Below are 25,008 nucleotides of genomic sequence, written 5' to 3'. Positions count from 1 at the left end.
TGTGACCAGTCCCAAGAGCGCATCCCATAGTGGTGTACAGGAGCCTTTTTCACAGAATTCCTGTCTGCTATTTGGAGGGGGGTGTGGCTCCTAGGAAGGTGCATGCCGTTATTGGGACCCCCGTGACGGAGGAGCTCGGGTGAACACGCAGATGTAAGTACAACTCTTGTGGGCGACAACGGGGATTGACGTTAAGTGAGAAGTGGGAGAATGGGGACAACGGTGTGTGGGTTTGTGTGTGTGAAGAAGAGGGAGTGAAAGTGTATGGTGGATTTGTGCGTATTTGAGTTGGATAGTGTATGAAGGCCACATAGGGTGTTTTATTGTTTTTTTGTTTGTTTGTATTATTTGTAATGCGCACCTAACCTAGGGGTAGCAGGGCGCAAGAGCAACAAGAGGATTGTATAGCTTAGGTTACATGTGGCAAAATGGATGGAATCCAGCTATGGTTACAGTACTGGACACAGCTCCATCATTGAGAACAGATACAATAAATCATATTTACAGAGAGTATAATATACAAAGTTTACAAGTTGTAGCTAAGCATATAGGGTAGGTGAGAAGAGCAAGTACTTTAGTTGTCGTGTTTCTTGATCCAGTGGATAAGATTGGATCTAAATTGTATGTAAGGAAGGTCTGGCGGTAGAGCGTTCCAATGTTGTGCTGCTTTGACGGTAAAGCTACTCCCCCCGGTCATAGTGTGTTTGAATCTTGGCACCAATAGGAGGTTTGAGTTGACCTTTCTGGAGGGGCGGCAGGAAACCTGTCTGGTAAAACTCTTTGTCAGACAAAGAGGGGCAGAATGGTGGAGACATTTGTGGATCATAGAGACAGATTTAAGGAAGATCTTGTCTGTCGTGGAGAGCCAGTTGACAGATCTTGTAGTATCTGAAATGTGGGCTTTCTTCAGGAGACTAAGGGCTGCTCCTAAGGCATTATTTTTTATTTATTTTTTTTTTTGCAACAGTCTAATATGTCTCAGCGTAACACTGTGACATCAGACTTTTATTACAAACTTTTTTTTTTTTGCCTGTTCCTCCAAAAACGCTACCATTAGATCAAACCGAGGGAGAAAATACATTAAAAAAATAAAAATAAGTGCAAGGAGAACACACAGGAGCAACCGAAGCCACCGTGCAAGTGCCATCTAGCTTCAGGATTAAGGCAGCACAGACTGAGTTAATTGACCCAAGTTGAGAGAGGCGATGAAATCAACTATCGCACAGCACAGTTTCACCGAGTTGCCTGCCATTGCATGAGACCACCAATCTCGAGAATCTGGGCTCGCAGGACAAAAGTTCCCAAGATGTAGAATACGTTTTGCCTTAATTGACGTGCATTTAGTTATTAAGTGCTCAAGGGTTTCGGGCTCCTTCAAGCAAAATCGGCATGTGTCATCAGTTACTTCTTTGGAATGCCGAAGCCACAACATGGCTCTTGTGTCAATGGCGTTCAACCGTATTCGCAGGAACTGCTCACGATGGTGTCTCGACGGGCAGTTCGTCAGATAGTTACATGGAGCTCCATGCTTAAGTTCACCTATTCCAGCATCTAGTGTTGAGGCCATCTTTCTCCTTTGTTCGTTATTCTGAATCCACTTCAGAGTCTCAAACTTTTTTTTCGCAGATTGTGATCTCATTATTAGTTCGTCGATATTTAAATCGGCACCAGTTAATAACTGTGTCGAACGATGTTTCCATTCTTCAAGTAAGTAGGAGTGACCAGGTCCAGCACTCTTGGAAAAAATCTGATAAGCAGGAGAGATGGGCGATGCAATCATTTTCCGGAATGCCATTAAAGATTTGCACAAGACCGTGGTGTGTAGCGAGTTTAAAGAAAGCTCATGTCTTAGCTGAGTCATTGAAATGTATGTTGGCAGCCTCAGGACTCGCCGCCAAAAAGTGCCCTCAAGTTTCTGCCAAAAAGCTACGTCTAAGCACCATCCTGCTTCCGAGCCAAAAGTAATGGCCGGAACTACTTTTTGAGAATAAAATGTCAGTATGGGTGTAAGAGTGAATTTCCCATATAATTTGTTCAAGAGCTGTGCTTGTATGCTGAATTGAGTCATTCGAGTTATTAGGTCGGTTTTCCAGTGATGTTCACAAAGGGAATTATTAAAAGAGATTCCTAGGTATCTTATTGAGTCCACTACATCAAGCGGGTTCTTGTCAATGTTCCAAGTGAAGGCCTTTTGTCTTTTAAGGTTTGGTCTACCAATGACAACGATCTTGGTCTTGTCAGTGTTTATCTCCAGATCGTTTTTGAAGAAGTATTCGTGTAAGTTTGTCAATTGCCGTTGTAGGCCTATCTGGGTCTTGTCTAAGAGGACCACGTCATCCGCGTAAATGAGACATCCAATTTCGGTGTTATTTAGAATTGGTGGAAAACATCTCACATTTGTACGATGAGCTGGAATGTCGGCAATGAAGAGTTTGAACAGCTCAGCAGCTAGTGGGCAGCCTTGTTTCAGGCCCATGTTCGTAGGTATTTGATCAGATAAGGCGCCTTGATTGTTTAAGCGTATACTGATGGCTGTGTCAGAATGAAGCGCTTTTATTGGTTCAATCAAGTTACTTGGACAGTTCCAGTTTTCCAATTTTTGCCATAGCTTAGAGCGATTAATACAATCAAAGGCGCCACGTAGATCGATAAAGGCGACATACAGATGTGTTTTAGCCCTTATACTTTCAAGTTTTAAGATGGTCATTAGCAGCAAGTTCACTTCAACGCCGACTCCTTTTGTGAATCCTGTTTGTCGCATGTCTGGGATTTGTTCCACGACTGACCATTGAGAAAGCTGCTGACGTAGAAAAGAGGCAAACATTTTTCCAATGGTGTCCGAGAGGGCAATCGGGCGATAGTTGGAAGGATCTGCCCGATTGCCCTTCTTATGGATGGGAACTATTACAGCATCCCGCCAAGAAACAGGTATTTTTTTCGTTGAAGATATTCTAGCAAATAGGGATTCTATGAAGATAGCCCATTCTGCCTCATTGTTTTTTAACATTACATTCGTTATGAGGTCCGGACCAGCAGCGTTAGAGTTCTTCAAAGACCGAATTGCGAGTTTTATGTCTTCGGCTGAAATACGCAAGTCCCATGACGAAGAATTTTGCTTAGAGCTACTTGCAACTTCATGTTGCGGATTACTGAACATGTTTGCGTAGTGACGCATCCATTGCAGTGAATCAATTTCATTTGACGCCGTGGGCTGATGTTTGGTATTCCCAGAATTGAGGATTGCCCATATTTCCCGTGAGTTTTTCTGAACTAGTTGTTTCATTAGTAACTCAGCTTTGTCCTGCTCTATTATTATTTTCCGAGATTTTAACTAGTTACGATATAATTTACGTCTTCTATGGATTGCAGAGATAATGGAGCTCGTATCGTTGGTAATCTTCAGCAACTTCTTCAGCTTCCTCACGTCATGTCGCATCGTTTATTTGGCTTGCGTCAGAATTGACGATGATATATGTTTGTGTTTATGCCCCATGGTAGAATTTGCCACTCGAACAGTTACAAAATCGGAGAGCAAGGGGAGATAATCGACCGCTGTTGCTTCTTCATTGCTGAAGTTTTGGCTGATCTTTAGAATTTTTGCTTGGTCGATCCTTAGACGGTTGCCACCTGCATTCACTAAGATAGGAATGTCGTAGCATCGATTTTTTGTTGGCCATTCCACCGGACAGGTGAGCCGCATAAGATTGTGGTCACTATTGGTCATGGGTATGATTGTTAATGACAGTTCTTTTTCAAACAGGTTTTGCGATACCGAGAAATAATCAATGATGAATGAGCCTTATTGTTTGACCACGTTTGCTGTGGAGGGCGGTCGCCTGTCACATGCCCGTTGACCATTTGGCAATTCCTCATGTGGAGTGCTTGACTCCATTGACGACCCCGAGACGCTATTTCTTTAGCAGGAGCTGGCTTGTAACTCTGGGTTGCTTCGTCGTACTTGAACCAATTGTAGTTCAAGTCTCCTGCACAAATTATTGAGAGATTCTTATACTTCAATATAACGTCATCAAGGATGTCAATTATAGACTCAATAAAGGATTTCGTAGTGATTTTCCCCGGGTTCCAGTACCCATTTAAAATGAGCAAATGCTTCCTCGCGCCTATATTTGGATGATTTGAATATAGTAAGGCGCTTTGTACAAACGGATTGGGAATGTATACATCCTTGAGCTGCCACCATGTATTAATCCTAATCATCATTAGAAGGCCAGATGAAGGACGCCCTGTTTTGTTTTTGATTGCAGGATTTAATAAGATTATAAACCCATCTCTGGTTGGAGGCACACTTCGCCATGTCTCTTGCAGAAATATGACAAAAGCTTTTCCCACATCCACATCAAAATGATTAAATAAATGGGAGAACCCTCTGGTGGTTCCAAGAGATGAAATCACGCGGACATTCGTTTCCGGGAATTAATGGCTAATACCTGTCTGATTTGCCATTTCTCGTATTGCTTTTACTAGTCTGATCAGTATGCGATCTTTGGCAGTCGGTAATGTGGTCAGTCTGCCGTGGGTCCGATCGTCTTTGGTCCTTTTGATTGAGATTGGCCTGTTCTGGACTAGACTTTAGATTGGCATGACTGGTGCTTGTTGGTTCGAGAGAAATATCGAATCCATAGCTCAGTAAGGCGTCCACAGCGTTCATGATGGTGTTGCGGACTAAGGCAGACGAGATATGCAAAAGAACTTGATCGCAGCTTTGTTCAGTTGCATACTCCACGATTTTTATGTCGTCAGATGTAATTGTTCGTAGTGATGGAATCCAGGCGAATAGTTTCATCACATTACGCCGATTTAAGTTCAAGTCATCCTCATCTTGATGAAAATATTGCAATCGTAATTTGCAAATTGGAAAATTGGTTCGAGAACTCAATGATGTGGAAGCCTTTGAGATGTAGCGCGCAGACTTATTTCCTTGAGAGCTGGTATATTTTGGATTCAGGCGAGATGACTTTTGTACCTTGTTTTGCTCAGACGTCTTTGACTTGTTATCAAATTTCGCGTTGCTGCTTGATGCTGACACTCTATTCAAGTAACGCACCACTTGTGGAACTTCCAAAGCCTCGCCAAGATTGGCGGTGTGTTGAACATCCGACGTGTCGTCAGAATATGTGGATAGATCGCAAATATCGATCATGGATTTAGAGATATTCCCTGCAGAGCTTTCAGGATCGGAGTCCATTCTTTGACGTTTACTGGAGTGGACTTCCGATGGCCCTACAGCGTGTGTTGATCTAACTTGATCTTTTGCGGTGTTAGCCACAGCCTGTTTAGTTGTATCAGCACGCTTAAAAAGGCCTGGGTTCGTATCTATAGGTAGATTGCGAATCAGGTTTCGTGTATTAAGAGACGGTACACCTTTCCGGGTTGCCTGCCTCGATTTTCTTGGTCGTGTTTGTATCGATGGCCCCTTTAAAAAGCTTTCAGTAGTTATTGGTTGGGCTTCTTGTTGTTTTGACGGTCCTTGAAAGATACCAAATGACACTGTTGGCATCGTGTCAATGTGTATCACTGGTGAATCAAGCTTTGATTGGCACCTATGTTGAACGGTCGCTGCAGCATTGCCAGTTAAATCAGACTTGTGCTTGCTTGGAACTGATTCTTGATTCATTTGAGACACTATTGCGGGGATAGCCTTGGGTATTAAGTTGGCTATAGAGCTGGGAGATGGCCGATCTTTTAATTTGTTAGAGCCTTGGCTCGAGGACTCTGATGAAGAAATTGAACTTGCATTAGCTGTGCTTACTGATGATAGTCCAGTTGTTTGGATGTCCACTCTGGATATTAACTCAGCAGTAGAGTGCCGCATCCACTTCACTGCCTCAAGTAGACCTTCTGCAAGAGAGTCGTTTTGGCAATGATGGCGTGCGGCGAGGTCGCTTAAGCGCTCTTGCCAGCACAAGGTTCGCTCAGCTTCCTGGGTGAGCTGGCTTTGTAGAAAGTTTGTAACTGAGTTGAAGCTATCCATCTTTTCTTTTAGAGAAATGATGAGTGAAGACTGGTCTTTATGGGCCTCGTGGAGTGATTCGTACATCTTCAAGAAGGGCAGAAGTGCAGCTGACGAGGCGGCCAAGACGTTATTGTAAATCTGCATGGCAGCTGCCGACGAGAGGCTAGGCTTAGACTCAGCACAAGTTTTATCGGCCGTATTTGAATGGGAACTATTTACTGAATCAGACTGGGGATCAGATGTTAAAGATGAATCTCCATTTACATTCATAACGGCACCCTTTGGGTCATGTGGTGGATTTAAAATCGTTCTCCTGTGTCTCGAAGAAAGCAGTGGCGACATCCTGTGCTGCTGGATGCAAGAATTGTGTGACCGACGACTTAGAGCATGGATTTCTCTAGCATCAAAGCTACTGCGGCTGTGTACTAAGTTTCCACAGTGTGGGGCGAACCCCGACGAAAAGTCAATTTGCGCATCACAAGAAGGTTTTAACAGCACGTTACTTAACTTGTGGGCCTGGTCGTGCAAAGTCTCCTGGACTCGTTGGATCTGGCCAGCGGACGGGAAACTACACGTTCGCAACGTGGCATCGTCTGTCTCAAGAAGTTGAGCCCGCGAGCGAACGAATGAAGCACAAGGGAGTGTTTTTTTGAGAGATTTTACTTCAGTTTCTCGACAGAGGGAGGCTCTTTGTCCTGTATTTTTAGGGTCAATGTGATCCTTATTATTCGAATTGATTACTGTGGTGCCGCCGGCCAGAATGGTGTCGTCATGATCGTTGACGCGAGTAGCAGGTTCTTTCAAAAGTTTTGAAGATGGTGCGTCCAAATCGGTTTGTGATAAGGTGCCCTCCTCGTCTTGCGAAGCTTCCATGAGCTCAGCGTCAGTCAAATCGAAAGCTGTAAAAAACTCATCTCCTTTATCGGAGTGAATTTGAGTGACAACGGCTGGTGACACAACATTTCGTTGAAGGAAGGGCAGATCAAGTAAGGATAGTAAAGGTCTTTGTGGGAGGAAAGCGTCTTCTTTGTTTACATCCATGATTGCAATTGGGTTTTCGACCTCGTTTACTTGGTCAGGCTCGGTCACGCCTGTGGCCACAAAATCTGTTTCCGAGCTCGATGGTCTCATTTCAGTGAGGCACTCATCGACAACAGTTACAGTTTCATTTAGGTCAACGTGTCCAGATGATAGTAGGCAAGTTGTACTATCGGAGTTGTCGAGAGAGATGGTCACGCTCAAATGGGCCTGCAATTTCTGCCCCGTTCTCAACAATAGAGGTGTCTGTACTGGCAGGAAATAGGTCAGTTGATAAGCATTCAAAAAGCTTATTCTTAGATACAGGTGAAGGACTATCGCGGTGACAGGATGCCGTTTGTGCTGAATGTAAGTCCAAGCAGTTCTCAGGCACTCGTTTCCGTGGCATTGTGCTTACCTTCGAGGACTCGAGCGACGAGTCGGCTTTCAGGGTGGTCCATGGATTTTGCATCCGACGTTGTTGGATTGTCTTTCGTCGGGTGAGGGGGCCAGTGCCTGGAACCGCCAGGCCTGATTGCGCCGTCATTGCGATCGCTAGGAGCCTCACAGCCTTGACCAGCCGTAGACTGACTCCGCGCTTGGGGTAAGTTTAAATAGAATAAGCCCACCGGCCCACCGGCACCAGCACCAGCAGGTTTAAAAGCACAGCGCGGGAAGACTCCAACAATGTCCAATGCCCAATGTCCAACAATGTTGCTGCAGCTCCTCTCAAAAAAAAAAAAAAAAAAAAAGGATAGTCCACTGACTCTACGCTTGACTCATATGTGAATTACCACGGGACCCCTCGCCCACACCTCACACCTTGCCTCTCGCCTCTCACCTCTCACAGGCATAGCGTAGCAGTGTGAGGCTCCGGCAGGCATTGTTTAGAGCTGCTGCTGGTAAGGGGGCACAGGAGCAACAACTCCGGCACACGCCACAAAGCCCAGCCGCCCTGCAGCTTCAGCTCTATCGGCTCCTCCTGCTCCTGCAGCTCGCCGCCTTGCCTCTGCCTCACCTCCGCTCAGTACGGTGCGATGCTGGTGCGATGCTGACTTCCTGATTAGAGGAAAGGACCTAAGACTGTCAAGGCATTATTTTGCAAGATTTGAATCTTGTTTATGATGTATTTGTTGCATTGTGATATGAGAAGAGAAATAGAGAAGTTGGATCCTTTCCGAGATAGGAAAGAAGAGCACCATATTTTTTATTGTGACAATATAAGACAAAAGTAAAGGCTCTGTATAATTAGAGAGCTCAGATTCCTGTGCCATTTATATATCCGGTGGGGGAATAAGATAAAGTAGTGGTTGTTATTTTAGTTTATTGTTTTTGTTTGTCGTTTTAGTGTATTAAATCTTTATTATGTAGCAGGCAGTGCGAAGGGACAGCCTGTGGAAGAAGTAGTGTGGGTGTTAAGAGTGCGAGGAGCGCGAGGGTGTGTGGGTGTTGGGAGTGTGAGCAGTTGGTGACTGAGGGACAAGAACAAAGGACTGGTCCGCTCTGTGTATGGCCCGCCTGCGCTCGCCCAGGCCGTGGAGTGGTGCGGCTCATGATGCCGGTCCGTGACCGAACAATCTGTGATCAGGACAGCCCCCATTAATACTGGAGCAATCAGGGACATGCTGAAGCGATGCCTGCTTGAATACACACTGTCACCCATGTCCGATGACAGACAGCAGGGCTTGAGTGTCCACGAGCAGACCCCGGCGTGTCTACGACCGCTTACTGGCGGAGGGCTACAGTCTGCGGGGCACTAGTGCTTCAACTGCTGGAAACGTGAAAGACATACTACGTGGCTGGGAGCATAGAGCGCAGGACCGGGAGGCTGATGAGCGAATAAATATTACCCAGGCCTTGGGTGCCGCCCCGATGTGACGCTTCATGCGTAGGGGCGGCCATGGATGCAAGCTGACAAGCCATATACAGGGACTTGCAACCCTGAGCGGAGGTGGCAGTGCCAGTGCACCTGGGGCGACAGACTTTATTTCACCCCTGCAACCTGCATCAACAGATCCAGAGACAAGAAAGGACACAAAGCGCTGTGGATGTCATCTACTGGGGTGGCCACGGGTTGTGCTCCGAGTGGGCTGGGCTGTGGATCGCCCTAGAGAACCTTGGGTGCAGTACGCTGATCCACGACCAGCGACGCAAGGGCTGCATAGTCAGGGACTGATCACTGAATCCTTTCCTAGCAACACATTAAACCGGGCCTGGGGTGACCGCTCTACTCCGCAATACGTGTTGATACGCTGCAATACGCAGAGCTGCTGAGGCATGGCCCGGGATTCATTAAGACTTGGCACGTGGACTGTTCACCTACCCACTCACCCAACAAACTGCAGGTCCGGGGCTGAGATGGACAGGCACCAAGGGAGATCCTGAACAGAACTGTGCGCTAGGTGCAAGCAAACTAACCAGCCCTGGCAAATACACCCAACAAAATCGGAGTGGGAAGACCAGTAGTGAAAGTATACTCCAACAACGCTGGGTGCTGCCTCAGGCTGTGTGATTGTCGCCCGAGAGCCTGCACTGGGAACATGCAGCAACATAGACTACATTAGAATTCTCCATTGGGGCCATACTGGGAAAATATCACAGGGACACATTGAACGTGTCGACGGCCACTCCTCGAACGAATTGCCGGGCAACTGGCACCCAGGCTGTGATCCTGAAACTAAACACTGAGAGGACCCATAGTGGGGAGCGACACTGGAACTGCGATCATAGTGCTACATAAAAGCCCAGATAAAGGGTACCCGACCTGGTGCAGTGTCTTACGACTGGGCTCTCAGGCAATCTACAGAACCTAGATCATCCATAGTTTCCTTGGTGACTGCGCATGCATTGTGGACCGTCGGGATGATGCGGGAAGCAGACCAAACCCGCCATTCGACATAGAAAGGTTGACTAATACTGATATACGCGGCATGATCCTGGTAAACTTGAGTCTTACATCGGTACTTATGGTCTCAGAGTTGCCCACCGCGACAACCTAGATACAACTAGGCTGACTTTTCACTGATGGTACTCTAAATAGCTCCTGAATAACCGAGGAATAAAACAGTACATTACTTGGCAGTCCAAGGCAACGATGCTGGAGGCAAAGTGTGGCAGCTTTCCCCTAACCGCTTGCAAGACAGGCATCCAGCGAGGGACAGTATGACGAAGGGAGCCGGATCCAAAAAGAAAGGCCCAATGGATACATACACTAGCACCCCGGCTAAGGTCTCGAATCCAGCCTACTGCGACCAATATCACTAGAGACAACCACCACCTTGCTGCAATGTAAAATGGCTTTATGGCAATGAACGAGAAACTAGACAACATAGTTGTAACGCTCACCTGATTCCCGCAGAGGCGCCGGTCTTGACTGGGTGAATGCCGTATCCTCAAAGGTGATGTGTAACACACGGTTGGCTCTTTGGGCTGGACCTCTGTGCACTGTATGTCTGACTCGAAGAGTAATATGTCTGCAGATAGAAAATATGGGATTAATGAACTGGGGTTATTGGGTGCCTTTCTCTTCTCCTGTAGAACCCCAAAGGTTAACACCCTCACCTTAGGTAAGTGAACGCCGAGCTCTCCATCTGCCTCGGGGCAGGGTGCCGTAACCAGTTTCTTCACTGGATAAGGGTGCAGGCCTCTTGACCTCAGAGGACTGCTGTCCATCGTTAACTGCACGAACGGTAAGTTCTGGGCACTTCAAATGTCTTAAAAGTCTTTTGTAATGATATCTCTTGTTTTGCAGGGTTCCGGCGATGGCGGATGGCGGGCTGATGAGAGTTGAGGATCGAACCCGCGTGAGGAATAGAAGCGCCTGGAAGCACGTAAGTAAGCGCTTGTAGCCTGCTTCACGATGCGCACTAACTGTCCCTTTTATCTGGCAGGTACAAGTTCGGAGCTTTAGAGAAGCTGAAGGGTGCTGGAATACCCACTGGATTCGGCGTGGGAAGGAGTAATGGCACGTGAGTAATAAAGTTGCCCAATGTCTTTAAACGCACCTTCTTTTGTCTTTCAGATGCGGGATGCAGCGCCGAAGGCCTCCGGAGCGTGCGAAGAGCTGGTAAGCTTTTGTCTTTCAGATGCCGGAATGCAGTGCGAAGACCTCCGGAGCATGCGAAGAGTAGGTAAGCCTTTGTCTTTCAGATGCCGGAATGCAGCGCGAGGCGTTGGTGACAGCCGATGGACCAGGTAAGAGATGCGCTGCCACTGAAGACCGTAGTGCTAACCTGTTCTTTCTTTGTCTTTACAGGTGCTGCTGAAGACTGGATTCCAGGATGGTAAGCCTTTGTTCCCTTAGGCCCAGGATCAGAAGCAGAAGACACAATGAGCGTTCTGCTGCAGAGAATGCAGAATAACGCAAAGCAAGATTCATCCATCGGGTGTGGTTTAAATAGCCTCCTGTAGTGCTTAGGTGTCTCCTTCCACAGCCACGCCTAGGTAAGAAAAGAGTTCCTGCTTTCCAGAAGAGTTCCAGTGTTCTGAACCTAGGGAGTGGCTCCTGCCCCACCCAACAGGAAAAGTAGTCCCAAACAGAAGAGGATCAGGGGTTCAACTGGCAGGTAAGTAAGCAGCATGGTCTGCTGCAGGTAAATCCACCCAAGCATTATGAGCCCGGCGCTTCCAGCGCTGGGACTGGGCATCTTTATGAGCCTGGTGCCACTGGCGCCAGGACAGGGTCCAAAAGGTCCCAATTGGGACTGGCTGGCACTCGGAACCGGGGCTATGGGTCTGCTTCCAAGGGAGTCGGGCAAGTCCTGATCTTTTGGAAGCAGAGATCATGACAATAGTCTCCACCATTGGGTCTCTGAAGTCTAGACTTGATAAGGAAGGGGCATTGCATTACGGAAGTCAAAACAAGAGTGATCGAAACCAAAGACAAAGTCATGAAGCACGATCGCGTCATAGCCCACCTACAGCAAGAGTTCAGCAGAGTCCGAAATAAATGCGACGGCCTTCAATAACGGTCTCGTCGGAACATCATCAGCATAGTCGGGATCCTGGAGGCAGCCTGCAAAGGACCGATGGAACAATTTGTCGAGAACCTATTAAAAACATCATTCGATTTTTCCAGATTCTCACAACACTTCTTAGTGGAAAAGGCACACCGGGTTTTGGCGCCTGTCCCCAAGCCTGCACCCCTGCCCCCTCGCACTACCCTGGCTTAACTGATTTATTACCGGGACGGGAATCTAATCCAACGCATGGCAAGGGAAAAAGGGGCACTGCGGTACAAATCCTCAGATATACATATATATCCCGACTTTGCCACGAATGTACTATCCAAACGCAAGTCATACAAACCAGTTAAAAAACTGCTACGAATACGTCAAGTACAATATGCGCTGTTATACCCGGCAAAGCTGCGCATACAGCATGGAGGAGTGGGCCCATTTCTTTGAAGATCCCGATGAGGCAACAGCGTACATTGAAACCAAGATATCCATACCACTACCCAGAAGAGATTGCGATGGCGGGGGTGGCTCACCCGCAGGCAAAAATTATCCGAATGTAATGGACAACATCCGACTCCATCTGGTGGGTTATGTCCATGCAGTGACTTGGCTATGGGCACAGGTAATACAAGTCATGGGGCTGGCGGCAGGAAAGCGGCCATCAGAACAGCTCCACAGACAGCAAACAGTGCACCCCAAGAGTGTTCAATATATTACTTTGTATTGAGGGTTTCATCGTCAAGTTGGGGGTGATGTGGGCGGGGGAAAGGATGAGGATGATTGCAATTGCAAATGTTCAGACCTTATAGGTTCATTGCTCAAAGTCGGTATGTTTGTTTTGGAAGAACAGTGCAGAGTGCTCCTAGAGTACAATGTTCGGGCACATATTGAGGCTCGCCTGGCGCAGCTGAGCTTCAACTATGCACACACCAGACATGTCAGGTACTGATATTACATTTATGACATGGAACGTCCTTGGGCTCAACCACCCTATTAATGCACGAAGGGTTCCTGCATATATGAATAGGCAAGCACCCAAAGTGGTGAAGTTACAGGAGAGGGCCCATAAAGGACTCATTCGCTAAGGCATGGGGTCCACAATGCTGCTACACCAAATACTCGTCACAGTCGGGGGTGGGGGTGTTGATGCTAATACATAGATCAATTCCATTCCAAGAGACCAAGCGGAGCATTGACCCGCAGGGAAGATACGTCATAGTATGGGGTGAATTGGCAGGCATCACCTCAACCCTGGTAAATACTTATGGCCGTAACCTGGATGACCCTCAGTTCTACGGCCAGATATTAGATGTCCTGCTGAGGAACCCCCATTCACATATCATCTGGGGGGCATGGGGAGGGACTTCAACTTGATATTAGACAGTGTCATGGACTGAGCCAGGACTACACAGCGGGACCTGGGCAACGCGAGCCGAATGCTGTTAAACGTAATCGGGCATCTTGACTAAACAGATGCAAGGCAAGAGTTAAACCCAACCACACGTGAATACACATATTACTCAACAGTTCACAATGCACATTTCGAGAATAGATTACTGGTTAACACCCACCTCATTTGTATCACAAGTGGAAGGGTGTAGGATACTTCCCCGCACTTTTTCAGATCATTCCCCCATCGTCTTGACACTGAAGTGGAGCAGACACTCCTCCCCACGTCCACTCTGGCGTATGCCCCCTTCATGCCCGACAGACCGAAATTTCTGCGAGACGTTGCACACTGAGTCGATTGAATTTTTCCAAAGGAATGACGGGACTGTAGAGCAACACAGCACGATCTGGGAGGCCTACAAAGTATGGGTAAGGGGTGAGATCATCTCCATGGATTCTGGGGCATTGAGGGAAACTAGACGGGACATGGGAAGGCTGGAAACTGACCTAAAAAAACTGAACAGAAACGTGCCCTTCTCGGCTGCATTAAGGGGAACCTCATGAAGTTTAGGGAACTTGCCGACAGGGAGGCTCAACTGCTCTATTACCCTGCACGGGCAAGAAGATACGGGGAGGCAGATAGACCAGGACGCGGTCAAGAGTGAGACCGGGAGCCGACATTACTGGAATTCTAAATGCTACCGGCACTACCCTGAATGCTCCTGAAGCGGTAAGCAATGAATTCCACAGGGTTTATGAAACCTTATATTCCAAGTCAGACGACTGCTCACCCGCAGAACTTGAGGCATACTTAAATGAGATACCGCTTGCGGCGCTCTCTGTGGAGGCCCGCTTGGCCATTAACCAACCGCTATCCACTAATAGTTTACAGGAATGTACGGGTGTCCCTTCCACTCCGTCACTCCCAAAATACTTATTTGGAGATATTGGAAAGATTGCAGTTAAATTCAGGCGACTCTTTAACCTTGGATGCTTGGTAGCCGAAAAATGCATACTGCTTAAATGGAAATCTGGAACAGCTCCGGACATTGAACTGTGGGACAAAGAAATTACATATGTCAATGAGCGCGAAGAGGTTTATATTATTTCACTTATAACACCGACATAGGCCTAAGGACATATGGGGGCCTTTCGTGCATATTCAAGTAAATGCAGAACTGTACAATTACAACCGTACACAGAGTAAATGTATTCCGATATATGCGATTCGTAAAATGTCTGCATATGCAGGGACCATAACCCAAGAATGATGTAAGCACAGCAATGTTATTGATCACTGTCTTTGAGGATGTATGTTCTGCACTGCGCTCAATAAAGTTTTTTTAAAAAAAGAAAAGGAGAAGAGTGGCGAGCGAGGAGCAGGTAGTGTAGGTTATGGGACAGTGAGGCCATACAGAGATACAAACAGAGTTGCAGGAGGAAGAGTGGTAGACGATCAATGAATTGGAGGATGAGGAGGAGGCGCTGACAATTACCCCAAGGGTAGAGAGCTTGTGGGGTCCGCAGTTGAGGAACAGATTTGGGCAGGGAGCAGTGGCCAGGAAAAAAGGGAAGTGACAGCAGGAAGGCAAGACGCGGATAGCCACACAGTTGCCATTATTGCATAAAGGGCCCGGGAGGGCGCAATACGTATCCTGAGCTCGGATGGATAAAAACAACTTGATTAAAGCGCTCCTGGCCCCTCACTGCGGGGGCTGGGCAATGGATATATGCTTATGAAAAACAAACAGCTGGAATACCTTTAGCAGTGGGAGACATAAAAAGCTTGCCTGTAGCAATCGTAGGAGATCAGGCTGGGGACGTTTGGGTTAAGGCTGGATACCCTGGAGTACAAATGGATGACGATACATGACGGGGCACATTTCAATAACATCGGAGCACAGGTGTGGGTCGCACTGCAGCGGGCGTATCCAGACACACCGGATTTGCAGTCCATAATGCAGTATACGATGGGGGATGATGGAGACCCCACTCAGTACATTATGAAAGAACAGGAGATGTGGAGAGCTGAAACGGGAGAACAGTGGGACCGATCAGTTCCACTTTTTTATTTCGTTATTAAAAGGGGACTGCCCACGGAAGTGTATTGAAGCAAAAGGGTGGGCTGAAAGGTATAGGACGATTTTACCAACAAAAAAATGGTCGCAATGACCAAAAGTTCTAAACATGCTACCACCAAAGGTTCGAACACCAAAAGTTCGAACCTTCGGTTGTAGCATTGTAAAAATAAAAATAAAACCAGGGCTGAGGGGGTGTCCCCCGGAACGCCCCGCTCACTATACTTCATGGTACAGTGAGCGGGGGACACCCCCACAGCCTTCCGTTTAAAAAAAAAAAAAGAAATCTGGGGGCTGCGGGGGTGTCCCCCCGCATCGACCCGCTCACTATACTTTATGGTATAGGTATAGTGAGCAGGGGCTTTGGGAAACACCCCGCAGCCTTCCGTTAAAAAAAAAAAAAAACTTAAGGAAAAGGACCCTGTGGCGCCGGTTCCCGATCACGGAAGTGAAAGGGAACTGGCGCTGCAGGAACCCAGCGTGAAGATGAAGGTAAGTGGGGTTTGTTTATGTTGGGGGTGTGGGAGGGGGTGTGCTGAGGGTGTGGGGGGGTGCTATGGGTGTGTTGTGTGTGGTTGTGAGTATATATGTGTGTTCACATGAGAAAGGTGCAAACTTTTGGTAGTTCGCACCTTTCTCATGCGAACGTTTCGGCCGCGGTAGTTTCAACCGCGGGCAAATCACTTAGAACCGGGCTGAAATACAGACTATAATTATACATCAATGTAAACTAATAAAGGAGAGATAAAAGGCACAAAGACTGCAGGCTGAGGAAGCAAAACTGGTACAGCAGAAAATTGCCAAAATTGCATTTGATGGGGCTGTAGCAGTAGTGGCACAAACAGAGTCAGCAGAGCAGGCAGCAGTATGAATGAACGCAGGAATAGGGGCGTTCTGGGAAGGCGAAGGACAAGGGCAACGGAGCAGTGGACCTCAGACAGTATTCTGAATGGTATCCCCTTCATGCATGCTTTCCAAAGAAAAGCTTATCTCAAAAATTCATCCTTCCTAAGTGAAGGGCGGTCCTCAGTGGATTCATCCTTACGGCACATGTCGGGTCATTCATTCCTTCCTGCATGCTGCAACCATATTTTCACTGTACACAGCTAATTTACTGTAACAGTGACTACTATGACAGGGTCAGGGTCTTCAGCAGCCCTTCAAGGGGGAACAAGAAGCTCTCCAGACTTGGGGAGTAGGGGGCCTGCCAGGGCGTACGTCAGAGCCAGTACTAACCTAGAGGTGGAGTGAGGGAGTTGGGATGGCCCCAGTCCCCAAGCCCCGTTAATTGGTCTTGACTGACAAAACCGGTACTACTTTCAATCGCCCAATGCAATGCACCCTCAAATCTGGACCAAGGTCCCCTTTATTTCAAAACTACCTGAATCATAACGCGATTCCACACTGAGTGAACCCAGCAGACAGCTGTAGAAAATGGATGACCCACACAGATTCTGAGACTCCGACACCTGTCCTAGAAGAGAGGCTTTACTCACTGCAGTCTACATGGAGCAAAACTCTGACACGACATCCAGGCGGCAAAGCCAGAGACTAATCAAACAATGTGTTACAAAAGCGATGAGGACTTAGAGGGTTTTTTGTAGTATTGCACTACAATAACACAAGACCAGGGGAAAAAGACAGATTTAGAAAACGGTGTTCGGGTGAGGTGATGAGGTGGACCGGGAGGAGGACAGAAGGTGTAGCTGTGTGCTGAAGCATATGTGGAGGAGTTGGATAGGAGTGCAGGTGAGGTATTGTGTGAGAGAGAGATAGAGTGATACCCAGTGGAGAGAGTGAAGCTGTGATTGTGAGAGTGAGTGGTAGTAGAGTGGGGTGTAAGAGGTAGACGAGGGGTAGAGGGAGAGTGTGGAGGGTGAGAGGTATGAATTTAACAAGAGACTGGTATAGAAGGGTAGGGAGAGTTGTAGAGGAAAAAGGTTGCACAGCGGGGAGAGTGATTGTGGAGGAGCGAAGTATTACGTGAGATCGGGGAAAGAGGAGTAAAGAGGTGGGATGAGAGGAAGGGAGAATAGAAGGATGGGAGAGAAGGAGGGGGAAGAATGGAGTGACTAGGTAGGGAAAGGAGAAGGGGGAGAGCAGGAGGGATTAAGAGGAAGTAGGAGGGGAAAGGACATAAAAGACCAGGGAGAGGAGGAGAGAAAGCGAGTGAGAGGTAGAGAGAACCGGAAAGTGTTTGAAGAAACAGGCACCATCTCAAGAACAGACCATCAATTGGGGGAACAGTAGACTAGGAAATCCCAGAGGGAGTAGGATAGATGAGGCTATGGCCTTTAGGCCCTCCCATGGTAGAGAGGCTGCCTTCGACATTAGGGGTTAGAGATTTTTTGTGTTCACGCTGACATTGGCTAACAACGCAACCTGGGTTAGGGTGGAGGGAGCCCACAGGAGATTGAGAGGCCAGCCAGGACCCTCCTAGTCGAATTATCCTAGTCTCAAAATCCTGCAAACAAAAATAGTAAAGATTGGATAATAAAAAAAGAACAGAACTATCTATTAGACATGTTAGTTTCTTAAGACCCTCTGTGACACCCAGACAGTCATTTTGCAAAGTAATGCTGCATACCCGTTTCGACATTGAAATCTTAAATGTACATCTGGCAATATTGGTCCCTCCCAACATTGCAACAGTGGTTGCTCCCCTGCCTTTGATTTCCTCGCACATACTACAGAATCAAAACTACATAAAATATGTAATGAGCAGTCACGTGTAGTCAAACAGAGGCATTTCCGTGCTACAGCGCACTTACCCTCATAATTGCGATGTCCGTCGGGGCAGAGATACGGATATTAAAATTTCTTTCTCCAAATACAGAACGCTGTGCAGAAAGGTTCACAAATCCCTCCTGAAGTACCAAGAAAAAGGCCAAATTATCTTCCTTTTTGCTTCATAAATGTTGCAAACTGACACTTCTGGAGGGGGTTAAGGCAAAATAAAGTGAACCCAGATGCATGCAAGTGATTTGTGAGTATTCCCATCCCTCCGAGCATGAAGTCAACATTGTCTAGACAGAGTCATAAACAGGTCCATGAGGCGCATCACTGTGTCCCCGATAGCACCCAGTGCATTCAGCCAAGGGCGAACATGTCGATTGGCTGCCTCCCCACAGTGACCATGATTAATCGGAATATGTTTTCACCCATGCAACGTTACAACTAGCATTACCTGACAGCAACTTGAATGATTAAAACATCAGATTTAAAAAAACACTGTGGGAGAAATGCATTTATCAAGGTCATGCGCTGGAGCAATTTCAAATCCTGGGATTATTTGCTCAAAATGGAGGCTTCCCAGATCCTGTCCTGCACGCCCTAGAACTCTTGGAAAAGAAGCACAAACATTGTATTCGTCTATGCCTGCAACTAGGAAACCCCACCCTTGCCAAGGAACAACCCCCTGCAGCACATCACAAATGGATGTGGACGCCTTGCCGTTTGATTTTTCTTTGGTCATATCCAAGGACAACATGCTAACATTTTAATTAATAAAGTTCAAAATAGTGTATGCATTTAGGCTCAAAGCATTTACTTTACTAGCTCCTTCAATCGCATGGAAAATCACGTCCCAGCTCTCTTCATGAAAAGCAACGATCAGTCGGAGGCTCACCAAAAGAGAATTTGCGTATTTTAAAAAGTCTGTACACATCCAAATACCAGATGTGGCCTTTAAGATAAAGTATTCCTTATTCAAATAGGTTAGAGAAAAAAAACGGACATTCTGCCACTCCCTATTGGCTCTTAGGATTCATAAATAACAGAGTAACATTCAGGAACATAAAGATCTCCGGACCTTGCCATCCTTTCCTGCTTTTATCTGGCTTTGAGAAAGTGCTCCAGGCTTGCTAATGGGAACCTTTGATGCTGACGGCGGAGCTAGGGGTTTAGATGACGGGTGAGGGACAGAAACCCTGTTTCCGGTAATGTGCGCTTTGTTTAGTGAGCAACTTCCCTGCTGGCCTTCAGACTTGACGACTTTAAGCAGCTCTATTTTCGTGTCAGGAGTTCCTTGAGCCAAGCCAAAATCTACCAAAGCGTACCTGAAAAGATAAAGGCATACAACTTACTCTCACCTTCATTTTCAGCATGGTATTCAATATAATCAGGGGTTAAAATGTACAAATAAAGTAGTAGAACGCATCCCTCTGCCCACCCACCGAGCCCATGCCCACGCTCCCTCCAAACCAAAAGAAACCCCATTCCAACCCCAACACTGTTTTACAACTGTACTATCAAAGCCGAAAGAAACAGTGAAAACATGCATCGTAAAACGACCATTACTTTCAGCCTTTGTCACCCCCCCACAGCATGCAGCTTTATTCACTCCCCTTTTCTAACCATTCACACCTTTTCAGTGACATGCCAAGGACTTTAGCCACCACCCGTCCTCCCAAACAACCATCACCTGCACACAAAGCTGTTCCTGCAGTAATTTCACCTTATTCATGCTTAAATGCGTGAGATAAGCACTGATCACAGAGGTGCAGGGCTATGTGGTTGCACAATGTGGGGTTATGTACCCGTTCCACGGGCATCACTGGGGGCTAAGAGCCCGGGACCTGAGGTAACAGCCTGAGCGTAGCGAGGGCAGGTAAAGTGGACCTCTGGCCATTACCCCTCGGTGATGCCCATGGTACGGGTACATGGGGCTAATTTACAGTATTTTCGCTCTGAACGGCCCGCCTCGCGGCGTGCCTTGCACGGAACGCAAAGACTGTTCCAAGATGGCCGTCATAGAACGGGAATGTACGGAGCTCCTCCTCCCTTTCCATAATGGCCATCGGGAGCCAAGCATAAGGTAAGGGTAGGGGGATGTAAATAAAAAAATTAATAAGGGGACGGAGGGTGGAGAGGAAGATGGTGAAAGAGGGAGCCAGCCGTCGGGCGGCATTGAACGCAGGCTTTCACCGCCGGTTCAAGCCGGTGTTCCTAGCCACCCGATTGTCTGGCTCCCCCTGCCAGAGTGCTAATAGACATTATGTCCAAAGGAGGCTATTCAAATCAACAAAAGGATTCCAGCTCCTGCAAGATAGCCCAGCAAGATATGACACTGGAGCATTTCCAGCAGGTCCTAAGTTGAAATCCCCAATAAGTGAAGCCAAAAAATCAAAGTTCCCTTCCCTACCACCTAGAAACAGCCCTCCGTGTAAGAATACAAAGGGGATGATGGTGGATTTTCATAGAAACGGTAATATTGCACCCTTTAGTTGTCGACCGCTGAATATAATGGGGTAAAATCTCAAGCACCGAGGGCGGGGTGAGCAACCAATCAGGTTGCTCTGATCATGGGCTGAATCTTCTGATTCAAGCCTGTGTTTCGAACAAGGTGATGGCTGCTTCCTTCATCCCGCCATCTTCCATCCACCCTTCCTGTTTTAATCCCCCTCCCCCACTTAACTGATTTCTGCAGCGGTGGCGCCTATCGCAGCTGCCGCCTCCTGTTGTCCCCACTGTCCGCTCTGTAAATGAAAGAGGGGTTCCGTACATAGTCCCGTCTTCCTGATCCATGGCGGCCATCTTTAGTGAGTATTTTGTTTGAATGGAAAAAAAAAAGAAGCAAAAAGGGATATTAACTCCGTTATTGATCTTTACTTGTAGTCATTGCACACAAAATATTAACCAAAGCTAATTTTCTCAAGAGACACCAAGGAGCTCAGATGTGAGTCTCCTGTAAAAATACGGCTGGGACCCGCTATGTTTCCGCAACTCACACAGGCCCCGCCGCCTAATTTTCGTCATGTGCATGGCAGAGTGGAAAAAGGGTGGGCAAAAAGGTTGTGTAAACACGTTTACACGCCCATTTGTACTACACCGTGCAAATTAAGTAAACGCGTACATGGCAGCTGCGTCTACAATTGATTCCTATGGAGTCAGTCTGCTTTTTGCTGGTGCAAAAATGACAGAGACCCCATAGGAATCCCAGCATTTGCGCCAGCATGAAAATTCACACCAGCGCAAATGCTGGAGTATTTGTTTGGCAGAGAGGAATGGGGCGGCAGAAACGTAAGTTACATTCAGTTCCACCATACAAATGAATGAAAATGGATTCTAAAATGGCCGCCCGTGGGTGAGGACGTGCGGAGCTGCGCTCTTCCCCGGGCCTGGTGTGCAAACAAGCCCGCAAGGAAATGCCGTCGCCTCCTGCATCGCAGCTGAGGGGGAGACAGTGAAAGTGCCCACCCCACACGTAGGTGTGAGCAGCCGCATCGCAGACACTGCAGCATCGATGCCAATTTGCGGCGCAGGAGAGGACCTGCTGCAGCGACATGAAAGTCATATGAGCCAACCAGGTGCAGGAGTCAACAGAGCACCGGTAGCAGAGTGCCCCCCCAACAGCCCCGGAAGTGGAGGAAGAAAAAAAGCATGGGGTGACAAGCCCGCCGTTAGGGGGCTCAGGAAGAGAGAAAGAAAAGACGGTACCCGAGACCCCAAGCAGCAGGGGCTGAAAAGGACTGGGCATGGCGCTACCGGGACCCGGGAGGTACGAGAGGTGAACCTTCGGATCCCGTGGCAAACAGGGGTGCAGGGGAGGCCAAGAGAGGAGGTGTAGCAGGGGAGTCCACTAGTGGGGGTGAGAGGAATCCCAGCGCCCGGGGACACTTGGACAGCAGCATGAGAAAGGAGAGGCATGGGAAGTGTGTGAGCCCGAGTCCACATTGTTACGGCCTGAGCAGGAGCGTGATCATCTTTGACCCGCCCCCCCCACCTCACAGATAGCAGGCAAAGTTTGGAGAGCCCGGCAGGGGGCAGTAACCTCCATACAGCATACGGACATCGCTGATCTTGAGCAGACCTGGAGGCATGGAGTGGGACACAGAGGCAGTGCCCACCTAGGGGGCACACGGACCACAGGTCCATGTGAGCAGTGGACCCCCCTTTACCCCCAGGGGAGAGCGCGGTGGGCTCTGCGAGAAGCAGAGCGCTCCAAGGGGGCACTGGATATAACCTCCAATAGTGGTGTCCAGAGACGCAGGAGGGCCACGTGGGCGCAGACCCTCGGTGAAGCAGCTAGTGGTGGTGAGGCAGGATTGAGAGTGCGCCCGAACCTGGAGCAGCTATAGGAGTGGAGAGGAGCAAGCCCAGAGGCCATACAGTGGTGACTCGCTCTGGGGCCAGAGGGCTGCAGACACAGAGGTGAAAGTTATGTCTACGGCAGGAGGTGGCACATGTGGAGACACGCCAACAGCGGGAGGAGTGAGGGTGTAAGAGTGACTCCCAGATGCCCAGAGCAAATGGGAAGGGTACGCCGGCCTGATCAAAGACACACCCCCTCCCCAGGAAGGACAACTGGAGTGCTGCTGTAAACAGCATGCTGAGGGCTCATCAAACCCCCGCGAAGGGCAAAGGCGGGAGTGTGTCAGCAGGGGGCTGGAACAGGACAGTATGGCCCTCGGCAAAGAAGATCAAAAGGAGTGCCTCAGAGATCTTTCAAGATCAGTTCACGTCTCTGAAACGGGACTTATGAAGCTCCCTGAAGGAAGTTAGGGAGGACATGAGTCTGGGAGACTGAGTTGATACCAATGAGCAGGCCCTTGCAGAAGTGTTGGAGGAAGTGTAGCAGAACAGAGAACTGTTGGAGCAGGTGGCAAGGGTGACCTAGAATCTGGAACTCCAGGTAGAGTACCTTGAGAATCGACCGCGCCGATCCAACATCAGTGTCAAATGACTAAGTGAGACTGTCCAAGATGCAGATGTTAGAGGGACAATTCAGCAGTGCTTTGGGGGCCTGCTGATGGACACTACCAGCAACGATAGGAATTGTCTGGTTACATTGGGAGCCTGGCGTGATGCTGAGAAACATCCTGGTCGCCCTGTCCTCCTATTGCCAGAAGGAGAGTATATTTTAAGCAGCTCAAGGCCAAACTAACATCACTATAAACGGCTTGCAGGTCCAATTGTTTCAAGACCTGGCGCTGATGACCTTACCGAAAAGCAGAGCCATGGGGCCAGTGACGAGAGCGTGCAATGCGAAACGCATCAAGTACAAATGGACTTTTCCCTTTGGGCTGCTCTTTACTTTGGAAGGGACACAGCATTGCATAACGACCAGTGCAGAAGGGCAGGCCTGGCTCCATTTGGAGGATGGGGGGGTGCCGATCCAGTGAGGCAGGCCAGATGCTCCCCTTCAGGGGGGCGCATCTGAACAGGCCATTGTCATGGGCCAAGGAAGGGTCAAGCTGAGGGGGATAAGAACTGCTGGCTGGCCTGAGGAACCCTGGGAGGAAGAGGTGGAAGATGTGAAGGGTGGGGTACAGCATAGAGGGGAATGTCAATGGTGCTGATGGGTGGGTGGGGGTGTAGACTATGAGCCAGGTGTCAAGGAAGAACAAGGGTTGGCCAGGGATGGAGGCGGGAAGGTTGATGGATGTTCTTGGAATCTGTTGGGAGGTATAGGTAACCTCATGTGTTTGTCTTAGCTGACTACTCGAATCAGAGCCGAGGGAATCCTAGAATCTCTGGTTTGAGCTTGGGAGGGCGAGTTGGAGACACCGTTGTTGGTGCTGCAGTTGTTGGGGGTCAAGGGGTAAGGTGGTGCCAGCAGTGGGAAGGGTACAATAATAGATGGATGTAGCATGGTAAAGGTTTGGAAGAGGAGGCAGGGACAATTTTAGGGAAGATCAAGGAGCTGATGCATAATGTCAAGGGGTTGAATACACCGATTAAACGCATGAAGGTGGAAGTGCAAGTTAAGAGGGAAAAGGGGGCTATCAAAATGCTCCAAGAAACACACAAAGGGGATAAAATCAAAGTCTAGTTAAGACAGTTTTGAAGGGTATCCTAAGCTAACGCCCAGGGGAAGACAGTGGGGGTGCTAATTGCATTCAAGGATTCGATCATGACGCAGGTTAGACAATCTAAAGCCGATCCGAAAGCCAGGTGGAACACAGGCACGTCACTCTGGTGACTGTGTATGCGCCCAATGTGGGACAAGATGGGTTGCTTTAGGATGTAGCAGTCAAATTAGAACAATGTCCGGTGGGGGAAGTTACACTCACTGGGGACTTTAACTTGGTATGGGCCCCACACATTGACAGGTGCTCGGGAGCACAAAGGGGGATGCCCAGACCCTCTCGTTCTCTGTTGAATAGCTTTGATAACTTAGCCCTCCGGGACGTGTGGCACACCAAGAATGGGGAGGGGAGGGGAGGGGATATGTGTACTTATCTCACTTCCACCAGACACTGTTCAGGATAGATTACATATGGGTAACAGCCAGGTTGATTGGAGACATGGGGTAGGTTGAGTTGGGGTTGATTTCTCCATCGGATCATGCCCCAATAACGGTATTGGTTTGGGCCCATGAAAGGCGAAGGGGCTTGTGGGGTTGGAAGTTCCCTGGGGAGCTGCTATAGTGATCACAGAAAGTATTGAGGAGAAAAAGGACTTCTATTTTACCACCAATGACACCCGGGATGCCAGCCAGGAAGGGATATTGGATGCATTTAAAGCAGTGATACGGGGGAACAGATCGCACTCAGGGCAGAGGGGAAAAGCAATGGGGGAAGATGGAGGAAGAGTTGGAGACCCAATTGGGGGAGGTTATGCAGGATTTAGCTGAAAAGCAGACAAGGGC

At 48.3% G+C, this 25,008-nt stretch overlaps 1 protein-coding gene across 4 annotated transcripts in view; it reads right to left on the bottom strand.

Annotated features, from left to right (window-relative positions):
* Positions 1-25,008, bottom strand: part of CDC7 (cell division cycle 7) — a 310,273-nt gene that overhangs the window by 92,668 nt on the left and 192,597 nt on the right. For 3 of the 4 annotated variants that reach the window (XM_069641776.1, XM_069641777.1, XM_069641779.1), the window contains 2 exons: positions 19,228-19,474; positions 18,188-18,283 (listed from right to left, as the gene is read on the bottom strand). In XM_069641776.1, the coding sequence (XP_069497877.1) occupies positions 18,188-18,283; positions 19,228-19,474 (343 nt within the window). Of the gene's footprint in view, positions 1-18,187; positions 18,287-19,227; positions 19,475-25,008 lie in introns of all 4 variants that reach the window. The other variant, XM_069641778.1, reaches the window with a different exon arrangement.

This window comes from Ambystoma mexicanum, chromosome 1q (assembly GCF_040938575.1).
Source record: "Ambystoma mexicanum isolate Mex_15411 chromosome 1q, UKY_AmexF1_1, whole genome shotgun sequence".
In the NCBI taxonomy this organism is placed as follows: domain Eukaryota; kingdom Metazoa; phylum Chordata; class Amphibia; order Caudata; family Ambystomatidae; genus Ambystoma; species Ambystoma mexicanum.
This window is presented reverse-complemented; position numbering and strand designations above follow the sequence as displayed.